General features: G+C 53.4%; 1 protein-coding gene across 1 annotated transcript; it reads right to left on the reverse strand.

The window, feature by feature from the left end:
• Positions 1-5,677: 5,677 nt before the first annotated feature.
• CX3CL1 (C-X3-C motif chemokine ligand 1) lies at positions 5,678-16,835 on the reverse strand. The gene is made up of 3 exons (XM_081216355.1): positions 16,672-16,835; positions 10,720-10,840; positions 5,678-8,764 (listed from the first exon to the last, which is right to left on the reverse strand). Exons 1-3 carry the CDS (start codon positions 16,739-16,741, stop codon positions 7,684-7,686), a joined length of 1,272 nt encoding a protein of 423 aa, XP_081072481.1. The 5' UTR covers positions 16,742-16,835; the 3' UTR covers positions 5,678-7,683.
• Between the last annotated feature and the right edge of the window lie 629 nt (positions 16,836-17,464).

The raw sequence follows: 17,464 nt of genomic DNA on the forward strand, positions 1-17,464 counted from the left end.
AGAACCAGGGCTGGGGAGGAGAAGGGAAGACCCAGGAAAGTGGCCAGGCAGGCAGAGGCGCCCATGCTGAGACCCTCGAGATCCAAGGATGCTAGGTTCCCCCTCCACCTGCTCGCCCCTCCGTGCGTTTGGGTGACAATCAGAGCCTTGACCCAGTCCAGGCTTCCCAGGGGTCCTTGCTGGGCCTGAGGAGCAATTTCTTGACCAGGATGAGATGGCGGAGGGTCAGAGAGTTTCCGGGGTGACTTGAACACATCTTCACAGAAGGCCACTTTCAGCCTCTGACATCCCTTTGAGGCAGTTAAATATTTTCACCAGGAAATGCCTTGAAATGCACCTCCCCGCCATGGATGGGCAGGCTTTGAATAAATCAGAAAGGGGTGTGGCACAGGCACCAGGTCAGAGAGGGCCAATGGACACAGACAGCTGTGGGCCCTGGCCCTTCCCCTCTTTCTCTTCTTCCAGGACCTGTGGTGGTCACTGGAGCACAAAGGGGACACGACACACACGGGCCTGCTCTCACGGGTCTTACGGAAGCACCATGAAACAAGCTGGGTCACGTGAGGGATACAATGGGCCCAGGTGAGGTGAGTACCCGCGGCAGGGAGCCTTCGTTAAGCTAAGTCAGGGAAGGCCTCCTGGAGGAAGTGACATCTAAGCTGAGACCAAAAGATGAGTAGGAGTTGGCCAGGGCAACGGTGAAGGGGCAAGTTATTCCAGGAAGAGAGAAGAGCCAGTGCAATGGCTCAGAGGTATGAGAGAGAAGATTGACTTGAGGATGTAAAAAAAAACAAAACAAAATGTGTGCCAAAGGTGATGTGGGGGAGTGGAGTGAGAATGGGGGAACCGGCATCAGGGGAAATGAGCCTGGAGCCAGCGGGCCAGTTGAAATCCTCTAGGAAAACAAAGACACAGAACATGCACTTGTCAGTCCCTAGAACTCTGCTCGATTTCTGTGCCAACAGGCCTAGGTTACCCTGGTTGGGCTTCTGGGCTTAGGAGGTACGTGAAAGACTGGTTAATGTAGATCATCTGGCAAACAGGTGGTGCTCAATCATTTTAATATTCTTCTCTCTATTTACTTCCTTGTCTGCTGCAGTGATCACCAGCGTATCTGAGTCATTAGAATGCCCGAGTCTCAGTGTATCTCAAAGCAACTACAAAACCCTTCTCCTTTCCAGCTCCACTCAGTGAGAATCCCAGATAAATCCATTAACAGCTGGTGGGCTAAGGATGAACTTCATCCCATCTGCCAAGAGAGCAAGTGAAGAGAGGTGAGCTCCATAACGGAAAGCTTGTTTACCCCAGTTAAGGGAATGGGACGAGCCTTTTAACAGCATCATGCACATTACTGACAAGTCATTCCTACTTAGACCAATATTAGACCGACTTAGACCTACTTAGACCATATTTCTTCTTCCTGATTGCTGCATCAATCAGGATAGGCTAGGTTATGTTGCAATGACAAATAGCCTCAAACTCTCAGTGGTTTAAAACCACAAAGCTTTTTTTCTTCCACATAGATCTTCTGGGGCTCTTTCTGTGGCTGGAGGTTCTGAGTCATCCTCACTCTGGGACCCAGGGTAATGCACCTGTCATCTTCTGGAATATTGCCAAGCTCTGGACCCAAGGAACTAAAAGTTGTGAAGGCTCTCTCACCGATAATTAAACGTTTGAATCTGGTTTGACAAACTTTTCTCCCACGGCCAGTTCAGAACTGGTCATGTGGCATCTCACCAACGCCAAGGTGGCAAGAAGAGCAGCCCTCTTGAATGCCTGGGGGCAGCAAGCCAGAAAAACTCAGAGAGACTGATGTTGAAACTAACTTCCCATTCTGTCCAAGTCTAAGATTCAGGCGTCTTGCTAGTCTGCGTCTAATTAGTTGGGATTCATGAGTTTTGACCTTGCCAAGTTCAAAAGCAATTTAGAGGAAAAAAGTTACACCAATTTGAACAGCATCTATTAGCTTAGGGAAAAAATTATGCAAATTACAAATTATTTTTATCTCCTTGCTGACACTATAACATGTCTTCATCTTACTTTACCGAAAACCAGGAAGACTGCTTTTCTTTATACACATCCTATAATTCTATAGTTTTGTTTGGGTAATCAATAACAAAAGTGAATAGAAATAGGATGTTTCGAACCCTTTGGAAACATCTATCGCATGATCATAGATTCTAATTTACCAAGAGCTCACAATGGGCACGTCATTTTTCTAAGTGTTCAGCAAGGATTATCTTAGGACATCTTCCCCTACAGGGAGAGTTGTTATTATTCCTATTCTACAGAGGAGAAAATCAAAGCCCGGAAAGGTTACGCAACTTGCCTGAAGTCATACAGCCAAAGATCACCATGTTACATTATACTCCCGTATGGATAAAAAACAAGAGGCTCATAATAAATAATTCTGTTCTGTCCTCTGGGGGCAACTGATCCCTTGAAGATATGAGGGGGCATCTCTGCCAAAACATTCCCTGCTTTGGAATTCTCCTAGGTTCAGAGGCATCACCACCACCAGCCGATTTGGTGAGATTAATGAGATCCTGCATGGGTCTGGCCGCTGAAGTTTGCGGTCATCTGGGGAAAGCCAGCCTAGCCCTAGATCTTTACTTTAATCCCAGCAGCTGGAACATTATTTATCCAGGAAAGCACATGACTGAGAAGAAGTAAATGGGGCACGGGTGGTCTCCTGAGCTATTAGTGGCACAGGGGCAGCAGGGCGTGTACACACACACACACACACACACACGTACACTCAGATGCCTATTATTCAGCCTCGTGCTGGAAATTCCCAGCCATTTGTGTCTGTGTTTTTCTGCCTGGCCTCACCCTTTTGGGGAATGTACAGGGAACAAAGGAAAGGGAAAGGGGAATAACAACAAAGGGCAGAGGGTGAGAAGAATGCAGGTAGCTACCACCCAAAGGACCCTGCAAACCTGGGAGGGGTGGGGGTGGGCTGGCCTGGTGCAGAGGCCTCTAAAACTTTGGCTAGGAGCCAAATCCCCTAATTTGGAAGGCAGGGCAGCGGGGGAGGGGGAGAGGAGGGGAGGAGGGGGGAAGGGGCAGCTGCTTGAAGGTACCGATTCCCAGCTCTCCCACCCCTGCAGTCTGAATTCAGCAGGGCTGAAGTGGGGCTCTGGAGTCTGTACTTTTGACAATCTGTGGCTCACGCTTTCAGAAATAGTGATTGAGACTGAAGTCCTGGAGGAAGACTTCAGGTCATATTCCAGCTTTGCTGCTTACAAGCTGTGTGAACTTGGGCAAGTCACGTACGCTTTGAAAGCCTTACTCTCATCATGTGTAAGGTGGGAGCCCTTGTACGTAAAGAACCTAGTATATTGCCTGGCACATGGTAAACATTAAATAAACAATGGCTATTTTAATAATAATAATATTTTTATTATTATATCTCAGAACCCTGATTGCTCTATCCAAGATTTCAGAGGCCTCCAAGTCTCTATGAAACTCTGCACTAATTGTGAGGAATCGCTTCAGCTAAAGTTTAGCTCTGTAACTGAAAGAGAAAATAAAACACAAACACCCCAGCATCCCCAGGGAGGTGCTCTGGACTGAGGGAGAATAAAATTTCCCCACTCTCCATCCTCTTCTGGCACATGAAGAGTTCCTTATCTGAGAATGTGATGAAAAGACAGGGACAAGCATTTTCATTTCAAAGCGTCCGCTGGTGACTCATGTTGCTGAAAGGGTGGTATTCGGGGAGAGGTTGGGGGGCTGTGACTTTGCCTCCAAGCTCCTTCCTGGGGGTGGGAATGTGCAGAAGCGGGAGGAACTGGACTTGGGGTGGAACAGGAGAGCTACTGCGCACTGCTAAGGGCAGCACTAGAATTTGCAGGGTCTTCCCTGGCAGTCCAGTGGTTAAGACTCTGCGCTTCCATTGCAGGGGGCGTGGATTTGATCTCTGGCTGGGGAATCCTGCATGCCGCGCAGGCCGCAGCCAAAAAAAAAAAAAAAAAAAAAGAATTTGCAGCTGGCGCAGAGGCAGCAATCTCAGATTCTTGCAGGAACCTCAAACGCAAATGTCTATGGGGCTTGGCAGGTAGTAAAATGAGGGAAGCAGTGTGTAAGAAAAATTATGTGTCCATCATATTCTGTCTTTCCTTGTCCTTTTGATGACGACTTGGGCTCAGAGAAAAATATCCTTAGTATAAGAAAAACAAGAGAACGGTGATGATAAATGGCAACTGACATGGCCACAGGATCCAGAGCACCAAGAGGCGGAAAGGATGGTAGAGAACTGGGGGTTCTCAGCCTGGCCTGCTCCCTCTCAAGGGGCAGCCACTGCTCAGGCCCTGCCCACTGTCATCCTGGGGGTTAAACCACCCCGTGGGGCCAGACCTTCTGAATCACCTGAGAGAACATAGAAAAGTGGGCTGGTGTGTGTAATTTCCTGATTTTTAACTGTTGCCTCTAATTTTTTTTTTTTTTTTTTTTTTTTTTTTTTTTTTTTTTTTTTTTTTTTTCTTTTTGCGGTATGTGGGCCTCTCACTGCTGTGGCCTCTCCCGTTGCGGAGCACAGGCTCTAGACGCGCAGGCCCAGCGGCCACGGCTCACGGGCCCAGCCGCTCCGCGGCATGTGGGATCCTCCCAGACCGGGGCACGAACCCGTATCCCCTGCATCGGCAGGCGGACTCTCAACCACTGCGCCACCAGGGAGGCCCTGTTGCCTCTAATTTTTAAAAATACCATGTAGACATCGAATCTAGGATCCCTTTGATTGCAAAACATTCTGATATTTAATAAACTACCAATAAGGAACAAAAGACCTGTCAATTAAACTGTGACAAGTCATAGATTGTAGGACAAATCCCAATTCCAAAGATGTCACAATGTGAAAAAAAAATGTGCCTCTAAGAATCCATGAAATACTGTATAATAATAAGCTGGGCTTGGCCTTTGGCACCTTGTACAGTTTCCAATCTACACAACTGTACAGAGCAGCTCTTATGATGCCACCTTGGGCACTGGAGGTTTATACTTGGGTCATATCAATGAACACCTGAGTCCCTTGAGGAGTAATCCGTCTTTGATCTTTATCTGGACCAGCAATGAGTCAAGGCAGTAAAGAGGAAAATGTGGCCCAGTATGTTCCTGTGGGTCACTAGATCACTAATGGTGATACCAAGGCCCCCAAGATGGTGGTTTAGTAGGCATGGGCCAGGGGTGGGGTGGTGGTTCATAAGGGATTCTGATTCCTGCCAGGGATGGGAGCCACTAGAAGTCTCACACCTGATTTTATACATGGCCCAGTGTCACATACTTGGGCAGAGCAGAGCCAGGCCAGAGGCTCGACCCTCCCCAGCCCCCTTCCCAGTGCCCCCTTCTCCTGCTGACTGTAAAGTTCCTGGCCCTCTACCCCAGGGGTCTCCAGTACTTCTCCAGAGAGTCTTTTGTTTGTTTGTTTCTTTGTTTTGGCCACACAGCTTGGCATTCGGGAACTCAGTTCCTGGACCAGGGATCGACCCCATGCCCCCTGCAGTGGAGGTGCGGAGTCTTAACCACTGGACCACCAGGGAAGTCCGGCTTTCCCAGAGAGTCTTGGCCTCTCCTTTGTTCCATCCTCCGGAGGCTCTGGCGCTGAGCCTGCCCTAGGAAAAGCAACTTTATTTGATTCACAAGACTTTTCAATTTTATTAGTAAAATACAAAATGGCACAGACATTGGTGATAGTGTTGGAAAAGCAAAATGGTCAACCAACTCCTTCTAAAGTCCTCCCCAAATTGTCTTTGTCCCTGTCCTGCTTGGGGGAACTCACAAAGTCCGCGGAAGGGGGACACGCTGTCCCCAGCTGCTTTCTCACAGAGGGGAGCCCCTTCACGGGTGCCCATCCCTTGAAGGCTCCCAGGCAAGAGGAGCCCCCAAAAGTGCATTCAGATCCGCTGTCTTCCTCTCTGAGCTGTCAGAGTGCCACCACCCGGAGCCAGGCCCAAACATCCTGTGCCATGACCTGCAGGGGAGTGCAGGAGAGCCAGGCCGGCAGGGAAACACGGCTTCCCTCTCTCTGTGGACCGGAGCCCTGGGTGCTTCCTCTCAGCATCTGTCTACAAAGGAGCATGTCACCTGTACCTGGGGGAAGCCTAGCCCATGGGACACCCCTCTGGTGGAGGGCAAAGAACTCCTTCAGAGACAATCGGAGGGAGGTGGGCAGCTGCCGCCAGGGCCCTGAGAGGTGAGACCTGCAGGTCCGGCTCTGACTGCAGGGTGCTGGCCAGCCCAGTGAGCCCTCGGCCCCATCCAGGCCTGCCCGAGTCTTCAGTGCCAAAAAGAGAGCCTCTGACTTCATGCCCACAGCTTCTCTCCCCTGCCGGTCCCTCCCCACAAGACAGAGTCCCTCTCAGAAGTAAACACGGGAACCTCAGCTTTCCCTGGTGGATTCTGATCTCATGGAAATTCCTGGCCCTGCCTGCGGGGGGGAGGAAGGTGAGGGGAGAGGATCTCAGAGTGCAGAGGACAGTGCTTTCAGGGAGCTAGAGGTGGAAGAGGAACCCAGGCCGCAGGAAAGAAAGAGAAAATGCCTGAGTCGGGTTCCTAACGAAGAAGCGAAGGAGCGTGGCTACTGCCTGCAGCTGCTCCCTGGCTCCTTCCTAGGAGCCTGCAGGCCTCCCCTCCTCCTTCAGCCTGTCACTCGTCACTTCGTCTCGAAGCCAGCGGGGGCGGAGGGGGGGCCTTCAAAGTTGGTCTCTGCGCCTCAATTACCCCAGCCTAGCCCCCCACCGGGGGGCCCACACTGCTGACAACGGGGCAGGACCTCCAGGTCACAGCGTCCATGGAAGCGCTGGTCTCATCATTGGCAGAGGTCATCTCTTCTGATGAAGGTTGAGAGGCTGCAACCAGGGTCTGCAGAAAGGGGTCTCTGGATCAACTAGTGATGCCTGCCAGGGGTACAGGCTATTGCCGCATATTTGCCGTCCCTCTCCCCTTTCACAGGTGGGAAACCAGAGGTATGAATGCCTTGATGGATTGGTGGTGGGCCTGGGACTAGACCCCCCAGCCTTCACGCTCGTAGTCAATGTTCCTTCACAGCACAGAAGGGGCAAGGCAGCGGGTGGGAATCAAAGCCACCAGATAACTTCATTTCCCATTCTCATGATGCCTACCTGAGGGCAGATCCTTCTCTGGGATCAGTCCCAGGAAACACCACACTAGCCTCATGCAGGAAAAGACAGGTCCCCGGCTGGGGCGTGGGGTCTATACAGGGGAGCTAGCACCGCAGGTGGCCGGGGTGACTGGCAACCACAGCGGGACCGAGAGACACGATGAGGTCTGAGCGAGTGGGGAGAAGGGGCCTGGCCTGAGGCTCGTTTGTAAGAAGGGATGACTGTGGTACCCGCAGGGGTATGGGTCAGAGGGGCTGAGCGTTCAATAAATAATTGTTCACTGGGGCTGGCACGGTATCTAAGGGACCCTCTAACCAGCCAACAGCAGAGGGGAGTTTTCTGACTTGGGACATTGGAGTGAGTTGTGGAGGCCACCCCCTCTGTCCGCAGTAGGTCTAGGATGGTCAAGGGTGACCTCCAGGAGCTGGGGGCAGTTCCACCCAGAGGATCCCACCTCCTTGCTCCAGTCATCCCAGCTTGGGAGAGACCCTTGGGTGAGGTGAGTGTGAGGATGGGGGACCCCAGGCAGCTGAGCTGAACAACTGGATGCAGGCAGGTGGGCAACTCACACTGGCACCAGGACGTATGAGTTACTGCCACAGCTCCGGGGAACGTAGCGAAGCCCCTCCACCATGTCTCCTGCCATCTTGCGGGGGCAGCCCTGAAGGCTCTGGTAGGCAAACATGGCCACCCCCAGGCAGAAGAGGAGACCGAGGAAGGCCAACAGCCCCACTGCCTGCCTTCGGGTGGCTGCCTGGGAGTCGGGGATGGGAGTAATGAGGACACCCAGCTTCTGGGGGTCAACGGTGGCATGAATGGGCTCCTTGATCTTGGGGGTCCAGCTGCCCGAGGCCAATGGATCCGTGCTGGGGGCCTCTTCAGAGGATACAGGGACCACGAAGACATCAGACACGCTGCCGGGCCCCATGAAAGCATCCGTGTGAGCTGAAGTGGGACCCAATTCTTTGGACCCTAGAGAGTTCTCTGGCGTGGGGTCCTGTCCCTTGATCCACCCAGGTTGGCCTTCGGGCCCAGTGTTGTCCTCTGGGACTGTGTGTGAAATAGTGGGGGCCTGGGTGGAGGGGGCCTGGGTGGAGGGGGCCTGGGTGGGGAGGGTCTGGGTGGAGGGGGTCTGGGTGGAGGGGGTCTGGGTGGAGGGGGCCTGGGTGGAGGGGGTCTGGGCGGAGGGGGCCTGGGTGGAGGGGGCCTCAGAGGCTTTCCCCTCAGCCTCGAGGTCTGCTCCAGGTTGGTAGGCGGTAGAACTCTGCCAAGACGTGGTGGTGGTGACGGCAGCCTTGTTGAAAAGCTCAGTTCTCTCGGGCCCTCCATCCGGAGTCTTTGAAGTGGAGGGGGACCTGGTCCCCCTGGAGTCAGCCACTTCTGGTGGCAGCTCTGGGGAAGTCCCGAAGGCCCTCTGTGCGTCCTGGCTACTGCTTTCGCTTGTGAATGTGGTCTCTGAGGCCTCAGACCAGTCCATTCCCTTGGTGGCTGGGCTGGTCCTGGGCTCACCCACGCCGATCTGCTTCTCGAATGTGCCGCCATTTGGAGCCAGAGCAGCAGCCTTGCGGTCTAGATGCTCCATGGCTTTCTGGACCCATTTCTCCTGTGGGTCAGCACAGAATAATTTTTCCTTCATGGTCTTCAGGCTGCAAGGAAGGAAGACAAAGGATCCAGTGATGCCCAGATGCCATGGGGAGTAGGGGTATCATGCACATGCACTGCAGGTGAGCAGACCTGGCTAGAAATCCTGCCCCCACTACTTACTAGCTGTGAGCTATGAGCTCTTAGCTGGGGCAGCTCAGCTTATGGAACTTCCGTGTTCTCACCCGAGAACCGGAAAGAGAGTCCTACCTTCCGCGGGGTGACCAACCATCCCAGAAAAACTAGGACTGAGGGCGTTCTCAAGACGCGGGTCTTTTTGTGAAAATTCCAGCAAACTGGGACAAGTTGGTCACCCTACTTCTGTGTTATTGTAGAAGATGAAAATGATGTAAAGCCTCTGGCTCAGAGTAAGAGATCAGTAAAATAATAACAACGGTAACAATAATGTCATTAACATGAAGGTGGGGGCTGTGGGTTGCAAGTTTTCTGATTGGGAGAAGATGTCACCGGTGTTCTCTGCCACCGGGTGTAAGACTGGCAAGCTTGGTGGTAGGGCCTCCTCACTCTGGAAAGGACTCGATGTCCTAACGTCCTCTTCCTCCTCTCCCTCAGATACAGGCTGCCCTCCAGACCTCTACCCTCCTCTCCTAGTGTGTATCCTCAGACTGAAAGGGCCCCTAGGGAGCTCCAACCCTATATATGGTGGCCCTGCTGGGACCCTGAGTGCCATCCAGATCTTGAGCTTCCTTTGAAGCCGTGTGCGGCTGGTTTACTACCGAGACCACAGCTCAGAGCTGGCGGGGACCCTTGCTCCACACCATGACCTGTGCTAGGCATTTTGCCTGGTTAAACTTCACACCCATCCTGTAAGATGGCTACCACGTGCACCCCCATTTTACAGATGAGGAAACCAAGGCTCAGAGAGGTAATGTAAATGTGCCTGGCTCCAGTATGCTAGGAAGCCAGAAAGGTCCAGAAAGCAAGCGTGACCCTGTAGGCCCCACAGGTGCAGTGCTGCCCCAGTGCCATCATCTCCTCTCTGGAGCGTCCCACTTCCCCTTCGCCTACAAAATAGAAGCAAATACGTGGGGGAGTCTGCGGGAAGCGAGTCTTGACAGGTGAGCAGAGAGGTCAGGCAGTAGCACACTTGCTCCTCTTAGTAACAATCAGTGGGAGGAAGTACAGCTTCCTTTAGCTGAGCCCCTACTTCGAAGGCCCACTGGCCATTTCCTGTTGCCAGGACTCAGGGTCTGGTTGAGTCTGGCTGAGGCCGCTTTAAGACCCAAAGGTCAGTCCTGGGGAAAGGCCTCAGGGCTGGGCAATTGGCAGTACCCAAGAAGGACCCCAGAGGAGCAAGCAGCCAAAATGGCCAGGGATCCCAACAGCCAGAGGGGAAGCTGGCTTGGCTTGACCCCTCCCCAAAGTCTCAGAGGGATTCTATTTCCCCATCTGTCCAATGGCGATAATAACCTTGGCCTCTCCTATTGCCAGCAGCTTCTGGGCACCCTGCCAAGCACTTTAGTTTCATTATCTCCTTTCAGCTTCCCCAAACTACCCAGTTTACAGATAAGGAAACTAAAGCGCAGAGGGGAGGCAACATGACCAGGGCCACCCAGTCTGTAAGTGGTGAAGCCAGGATTTGCACCAGATCTGTTGGCGTCTGGAGCCTGCACATTCAGAGCACCGTGTTTTCATCCCCCATGAAATCCAGCAGGTTCGAGGGCTGCATAAACACCCTTTGGCCCAGAAGGAATCATCACCCTGGGTGGCATCTCCAGGCCACGGCCGTTCAGGAAGCCACAGCTCACCTTTGCCCTGTGGCACAGATATTAAGATTGGCGAGAGGAGGCCAGCAGGTCAGGAGCAAGAGGAGCATTTGCAGAGGCCCTGGGCCAGGAGCCCAGCTTTGGGTGACAGTATGTGGACACGGATTAGCGGAGGCCAGGGAACCAACCCCGGGGCCGGAAAGGAATTCAGAGGCCAAGAGGGCAGTACCTACATGATGGCACGTTTGCCGCATGATTCTTGATTTCGTTGGTAGTGAACTAGACGAGCCACGGGGATCTCCGAGGTCATTTTGCTGCACGTGATGTTACACTTCTTCACACCGAGGTGCTGTCCTGAGCCCACAGAGGCCCCGGGTCAGCAGGACTGTCCATGGGCATCTGGCTTCCCAGCCCCACACCAGCTTGTCCCCACCGCGCACCCCCCAAACCAGAACCGATGCCCCACACCCTTGACCTCAGCCCCCTGTCCCGGGCCAAACCTCTCTATGCCTCAGTTTCCCCACCTGTAGAATAGCAATAGAACCTACCTCAGAGGGTTGCTGTAAGAGGATGAAAATGAATTCTTACTTATAAAGCTCTTATTGCCTGGCGCATAGTGCTTAATTTTAAAAATTACGTTGCTATAGTTGGTTCACCCAGGGGAGAGGAGTGTGAGACTGATAAGGATCTGCCTGAGGTCACACAGCCAGCAAGTGATGGAACAGGCTCTCCTGCTGGGCCTGGCTCCCAGCCCTTCTGGGCCCAGGGCGCTGCCTTTCCCCCCACCATGCTTTTACTCCAGTAAAGTCACCTGCTCAACTATCGCCCCCTCCCAACCATATCCCATCCATCCTTCTCAGCCTGACCCATATTCATGGATTTCCACAACCTCTGGGACACACCCAGACCTCGGTCCATCCACATCCCACGTGTATACCCGATGACACACACATACACTCATAGCAACAAATACAATGACACATATATATATGCCCCCCACCCCCCAAAAAAAAACCACATAAAGGCATACATGCAACCAGGCACACATAGCAGATAATAAAATTTTTTAAATATATAAGTACAACCACCTTCTAAGGAGTGTGCTGAGTAGGTGATCCTTTGTTCTGCCATTAAGAGCCAGGATGATTTTGGAAGCAGTTTCTTGGGAGGAACGCAATGGGCCATTTGGATTCCCAGGGCAAGCTGGGAGCGGGCGTAAGGAGGAGGAATGGAGATGCGTTGTACATGGAGTGGGGACACAGTGAGATGGGCGGGGGCCTGCAGATGGCTGCGTCCCACGTGGAGCCAGACAGAAACCCCAGGACAGAATGACGGTGATTCAACAGATAGCTGAGAACCCAGACATTTTATATAAACATTCGAAGTGGTTTGCATTGCATTTCCACCTTCCCCTAAAATCGCCAGCAAAATGTACTCTGTTTGCTGTAAGCTCTAGAGGGGTATGCAAAAAATGAGGAAGAACCTGAGTGTCAGATCTGGGTCAAGGTCATATGCAGCCGAAGCATGACCTCAGAGGGTTTTGCAAAAATCTAGAGGCCAGGACTTCCAGGGCAGTGGAGCTGAGGGAACAAACTAATTTAGCTCTGCAGAGCTAGGGAGGCCCCAGGTGACCCCCCGTGGGTTCCACCAAAACACACACAGCTCACACACAAATACTTATGTGTGTGGATACGCAAACCAAACACGCTCCGCCTTCCCAAATACAGGCATGCACACACACCTTCTAGAATCTGCCACCCCTTCTCTCATCATTTCCCCTGCTTCGGCCCGCCCTGCTTTGTGGGAAAGGGGGTGCAGGGCTTGCAGGGTGAAGCTGGGCCATCAGGGGGCAGCACTAGTATCTCCAAGGTGGCCGGCGGGCTCCGTGCCGCCGGTCCCTGAGTCACCGGTAGCCCTTTCTCTCTGAGGAACCAGGATGTGAAGGGCGCTTTATCACCCACCTTTTCCCAGAACGGGACCTCAGAATGACTCAGCTGCAGCCTCCCCAGGTCCTGTTGAGTAGAGCCAGGAGTCGGCCCCTGGACTGGTGTGGCAGGTGACTTCCAGAGGAATCCCCAGAAAAATGGTGCCCCCAGATGGCCTGGACCCGGGAGAGGCTGTCCAGCGGGCAGGAGGGATAAGCTCGGGCAGGTCAATTTGCTCTTCTGACTTGCTTCCACTGCCCACCTCCAGGGCTTAAAGAGCCACAGAGGTGGCCTGTCCTAAAGTCTCCACCCTCCGCCGTGGTGCCTGAATGGCCCTGGCGAGGCTCTGTTCTTGGTTCTGCTTGAGAAGGTTGTGTAACTAACTTGGGGGGGTCTTTTCTTCTCAGAGCTGAAATTTTCTTTTCTGTAACTGGAGATAATGCCTCCACCAGCCAGTCATCTATTACCTGTCATATGAGTGTCAGGAAGACAGGGACCTTGTATGTCTTGGTGTCACAGTGTTTCCCAGCATCCAGCATAAGGTAGATATAAATATTCATTGAAGGAAATAATGTCTCAGTCTACTTATCCCTTCACACACCTCCCCATCCATCTATCCATCCATCCATTTATCTGCCCCCCCCTTGTCAATCCTCTACCCATTCCCTGCCACCCACCTGTCTACCTCCCATCCATCCCCACTCACCCTGGTGCATCAATCTATCCGTGCTCCACTCACCCACCTATCACCTGTCCATCCCCTCCACCCCCTTCATCTACCCACCCCTCCATCTCTCACCAGCCCACTCACACATCCTTCATTATCCATCCATTCATCCATCCATTTCCTGATTCAGGCAGCACTTGTCTGAATTACTTTTGAGTATCTACAAAGACCCAGACCCTCTGGTCCTTAACCCTGAGCTCCTCCTCCCGAAGGTGCTGGTGCTGAGCTTGGAAAGAGCACCTCAATCCAATAAATGCTATCCGGTCACCACGTTTACTCAGTCAACCAACAAATGCCGACCTGGCTCTTGCCAGGCCCTGTGAGGAGTAGAGGGATGAACAAGGCCCATCTCTGCCCTCAGAAGTCTCCCAGCCTGATGGACAGCTAAGACATAACCACAAAGTATCAGAGCTTTTCTGAGTAGAACACCTACTGTGTTTTGGACCTTATGCTCAGCACACACACATCTGTTCTCATTAATTCCTGCAAAGGGATGATTTTTATCCCCATTCTAAAGATGCAGAAGCTGAGAATCAGAGAGGTTTCATGACTTGCCCAAAGCCACACAGCTGCTTAGTGGCAGATCTGGTTTTCCTCCCAGGCCCTAGACATCCACTGTTCTAGGCTGCCTTAAACACCAGGTAAAAACACCGTGTTCCAGAACAGACCCCAAATGTGCCAGGGTTTACGGGAGGGAGAGACCACTTCCAGCTGCAAGCGATCAGGGGACGTTTCTTAGAGGAGGTGTACATTAGGCTGGACCTCAAGGACTGTTTGGAGGATTACAGGCAGGAAAAGATGGGAATGTTCTGGGTCTCTGGGTATTTGGGGGTAGAGAAGGCTTAAGCCATTGCTCAGCTGTGTGTCCTGGACGAGTGACTGAGGTTCTCTGAGCCTCCATTCCCTTACCTGTAAAATGGACATGATAATACCTGCTTTGCAGGATGGTTATGAGAATGAAGCTTTAAAAATATCTGGACCCTTAGAGCAGGGTTTTCTCAACAGCAGACACCACTGACATCTTGGACCACATAATTCTTTGTTATGGAGGCTGTTCTGTGTACCGCAGGACATTTGGCATCATCCCTGGTCTCTGCGTACTAGGTGCCTGAGCACCCCCAACCGAAATATAACAACCACAACTGTGTCCAGAAATTGCCAAATGTCCCCTTGGAGGCCGAATCCCACACTGAGGAGGGCTGCCCTGGAGACACCCGTGTGTCCCCGCCCGGCTCCCTCAACGCCTCCTTCTTCCCTGACCCACTACTTAAAATCTCAACACCTTCCCCACCACCCCCGACTCCCTGCTTTTTTAAATCACAGCGCTTTTTTCCTTCTAACAGACCAAATCTATTTATTTTGAGGATTGTCTGCCTTCTCCAGTTGATGTTCAGCACGCTGAGGGCTGGGATCTCTGGTAGTTTTATTCACTGATGTGGCCCCAGCACCTAGAATTGTGCCTGACACATAGTAGGTGCTCAGCCAGTGAATGAATCAACAAAATGCACAAGGAAGCACTTTGTGACATATAAAATCCTAACCAACGGAGACATAGAGGAATTTTAATTTAAGTTCGACTTGGGCCTGGACCTGACCTTCTGGATTTATCCTCCCCTGCCTTCCCCCCACCCACACCCTAACCAGGGGGGCAGACGACAGCAGCTTAATTCAGATTTCTTTTTCTCTCTTTCTTGTTGGAGCTTGAGTGGGAGTGAATGCGTCAGCGCTTGGGGAGGAAAATTCACTGCTCTGACTTCTATCTGCAGGTTTGTTATATAAAGCAGAGGAACCTCTTGCCTGACACAGCCCTGCAAACCCACATTTGGGAACTGACGCCGCCACCCTGCACCAGCCAGGGCAGTAGCCACGAAGTCCCCAGCCCCCTTCCGGGCCTCTCCGGCTTGTGGACCACTCCCTAGTCCTGCAGGGGTTCCCAGGGGCTCTCTCAGAGCCACAAATGTCAGCATGGCTAAGGACTTCCAAGATGAGCCCAGCCAAATGCCCAGTCTTAAAGGAGGAGAAACTGAGTCTCAGAAAGGTTGAAATAATGTGAGTATCTCCCAGCAAAACCAGTGACCAAGATTAGGGCAGGAACCTGATGATTTTGAAGCCTCGGGCTGCTGGATAGAGCATCCAGAGTGCCCCCAGGATCCCCTCTCCATCCTAACATAGAAGACCTTCACCCCAGCTTAGAATAAGTAATCCCTCCTCCTCCCACTTTCAAAGCATCCTCATAGGCATTAGAGCCTCACCACATGGAGGCAATAGCTATATTTAAAGGTGCAGCAGCTGGGACCAAAGAAGGCAAGACCCCGCTCAGGGTCAGGGCTATGGCAAAGCAACCCCCATCGGAGTCCACGTCTTCCAGTACTCACTATCCCCAAACACCTCGGAGCTCAGTGTTCTAGCCCAGGAAGCAGGAGGGCCAGCGGCACGAGGCCCGCACCACACCACCCACCTGCTCTCCGCCCCACTGGTGGGTTTCCCCCAAATAGAGGGGCTCGGGGGACAGTTTGCTCCACGGAGGTGCTCTGGAAGCTGGAGACTGGTTCTCATTTTCCCAGCCTGGCTGTGTGCCCTAAGGCAGCCTCCCACCCTCTCTGAGTCCCAACCTGCCGGATGGTCCGGGTATTCCCTGAGGATGGGGCTGACTCAAACGGTTCCTGAAGGCAGTGTGATCCACAGATGTGGTGAGCATGCATCCACACTCTCTCCTGCACCCAGTCTTACCCTCTCCTGCCCTACTTGCTGGCTGTGCATCCTCAGGCCAGTTTCTAAACCTCTATGGGCCTCCATCTTACTCATGTCGGGTGGGATGGGTACATCATGCCCTATCACGTCCCAGGCTCCAGAAAGCAAGTGACTGGAGGTGCAGACATTTCTAAGCTATGCTTGTAGGAGAAAGGCAGTATCATGGGGGAGACACAGGCAGAGGGACTGGGGGCTACAGGCCAGAGGAACAATGATGAGCCGAATTCATGAGCTGCAATGACCTTGACCTCCACTGGTCCTGGGCCCCCTACTCCTGGGAAGGACTTGAAATCAGGGCAGGAGAAAGTCCCAACTGTGGCTTAGCCCGGGGCCAAGCTGAGACTCAGGAGTCAGGGCTGAGGGTTACATATTAACCCTGGGCAGGGAGACCGGCCCACAGTCTGCCAGGGCTCCCACCCCAGGGCCCACCAAGAGCATCCTCGGGCTTCCCACAGCCCCACCTCCTGGCACCCCTCCACACCCGGCACCTTGTGCCGCCCACACCACCTCTCTGTGCTGCTACACGGTCGCCACCTTGCTCACTGGGTCGGGCAGGGACAGTCTCCGGAGACGGTAAATCTTTCCAGCCGGAGGGGCAGTCCTGAGTCCAGGACCGCCACCAGGGAGATGCTCAGCCCCCTCCGGCATATTAGTCAGGAAGGGGCTGCCACGGATCTCAGCCTTACACGGGCAGGGTCCGGGGGCCCTCATGGAGGCCTGAGGGGCAGAAGTGGGGCTGGGGGCTCCCCAACCCCGCTTATGCCTGAGTCCACCACACTCACCAGCCAGGAGCACGATCAGATGGCAGAGGGCAGTCAAACGGAGCAGCCACGAGAGAGGTGGAAGAGCCATGGTCGAGGGGGTCCGGGGCTGCCGGGGCAGGCGGTGGGGGCCCTCGTCGGGGCTCGGTGCTGTCCCCTCGCTGCCTGAGCTCTGCCGCGGTTTATAATGGGGCTCCACTGCCTCTGCCTGGCTCGCCCCCGCAGGCAGCAGGCAGGCGGTGGGAGGAGAGAGGAAGGGAGCGTGTGCAGAGACTGAATTCCTTAGCGTGTTGCCAAGGAGCTGAGTCGGCTCCCAGGCTCTGGGCGAGGGCTCCTGGTGGGGGTAATGGGCTGGCTTCTCATACGGGGACCCGCCTGCGAGGCTGGACGAAGCCTGCTAGGGTTCAAAGGGCCTGCTCTCCTCCCATCTGCTGGGGCCACCTTCCTACTGGGAGCTGGCACACGCCCTAGGGTCCGACCTGGGGCCCTAGCTCCTAAGTGGGCAGTAAATCAAAGGACAGAAGACGAGAATGCTGGCTGCGGGCAAGCCAGGAGGACACAGGGCCCGTCAGGCTGGGTCTGACGAAGTCTCCTTTGGTCTGGGAGGTAGCTCTCCCACGCCAGGAAGGACCTCCAGCCCTTACCTCTTAAAGCCCCAATGCCTGGGGGACCTCGTTCATCGAGGTCCTTCGATGGATACTTCGATGAAGTATCCTCCGAGCCCAGCATGCAGCCTGGCAAACAGTAGGGACACCGTACAGCAAATGCCTGCCGAAAGAATGATCCCGCCCAACTTCATAGGGACAAATGGGCA

This window comes from Mesoplodon bidens, assembly GCF_964165515.1.
Source record: "Mesoplodon bidens genome assembly, chromosome: 18".
NCBI classification, from domain to species: Eukaryota; Metazoa; Chordata; class Mammalia; order Artiodactyla; family Ziphiidae; genus Mesoplodon; species Mesoplodon bidens.

What these genes read in the sequence shown, in the direction of transcription:
- CX3CL1 (XM_081216355.1), bottom strand. Translation starts at nt 16,741, where the DNA reads ATGGCTCTTCCACCTCTCTCGTGGCTGCTCCGTTTGACTGCCCTCTGC. An exon ending in TCTGATCGTGCTCCTGGCTG is followed by an intron (nt 10,841 to 16,671) that starts GTGAGTGTGGTG and finishes CTGTGGGCTCAG; the next exon opens with GACAGCACCTCGGTGTGAAG. An exon ending in TGCGGCAAACGTGCCATCAT is followed by an intron (nt 8,765 to 10,719) that starts GTAGGTACTGCC and finishes CCTTCCTTGCAG; the next exon opens with CCTGAAGACCATGAAGGAAA.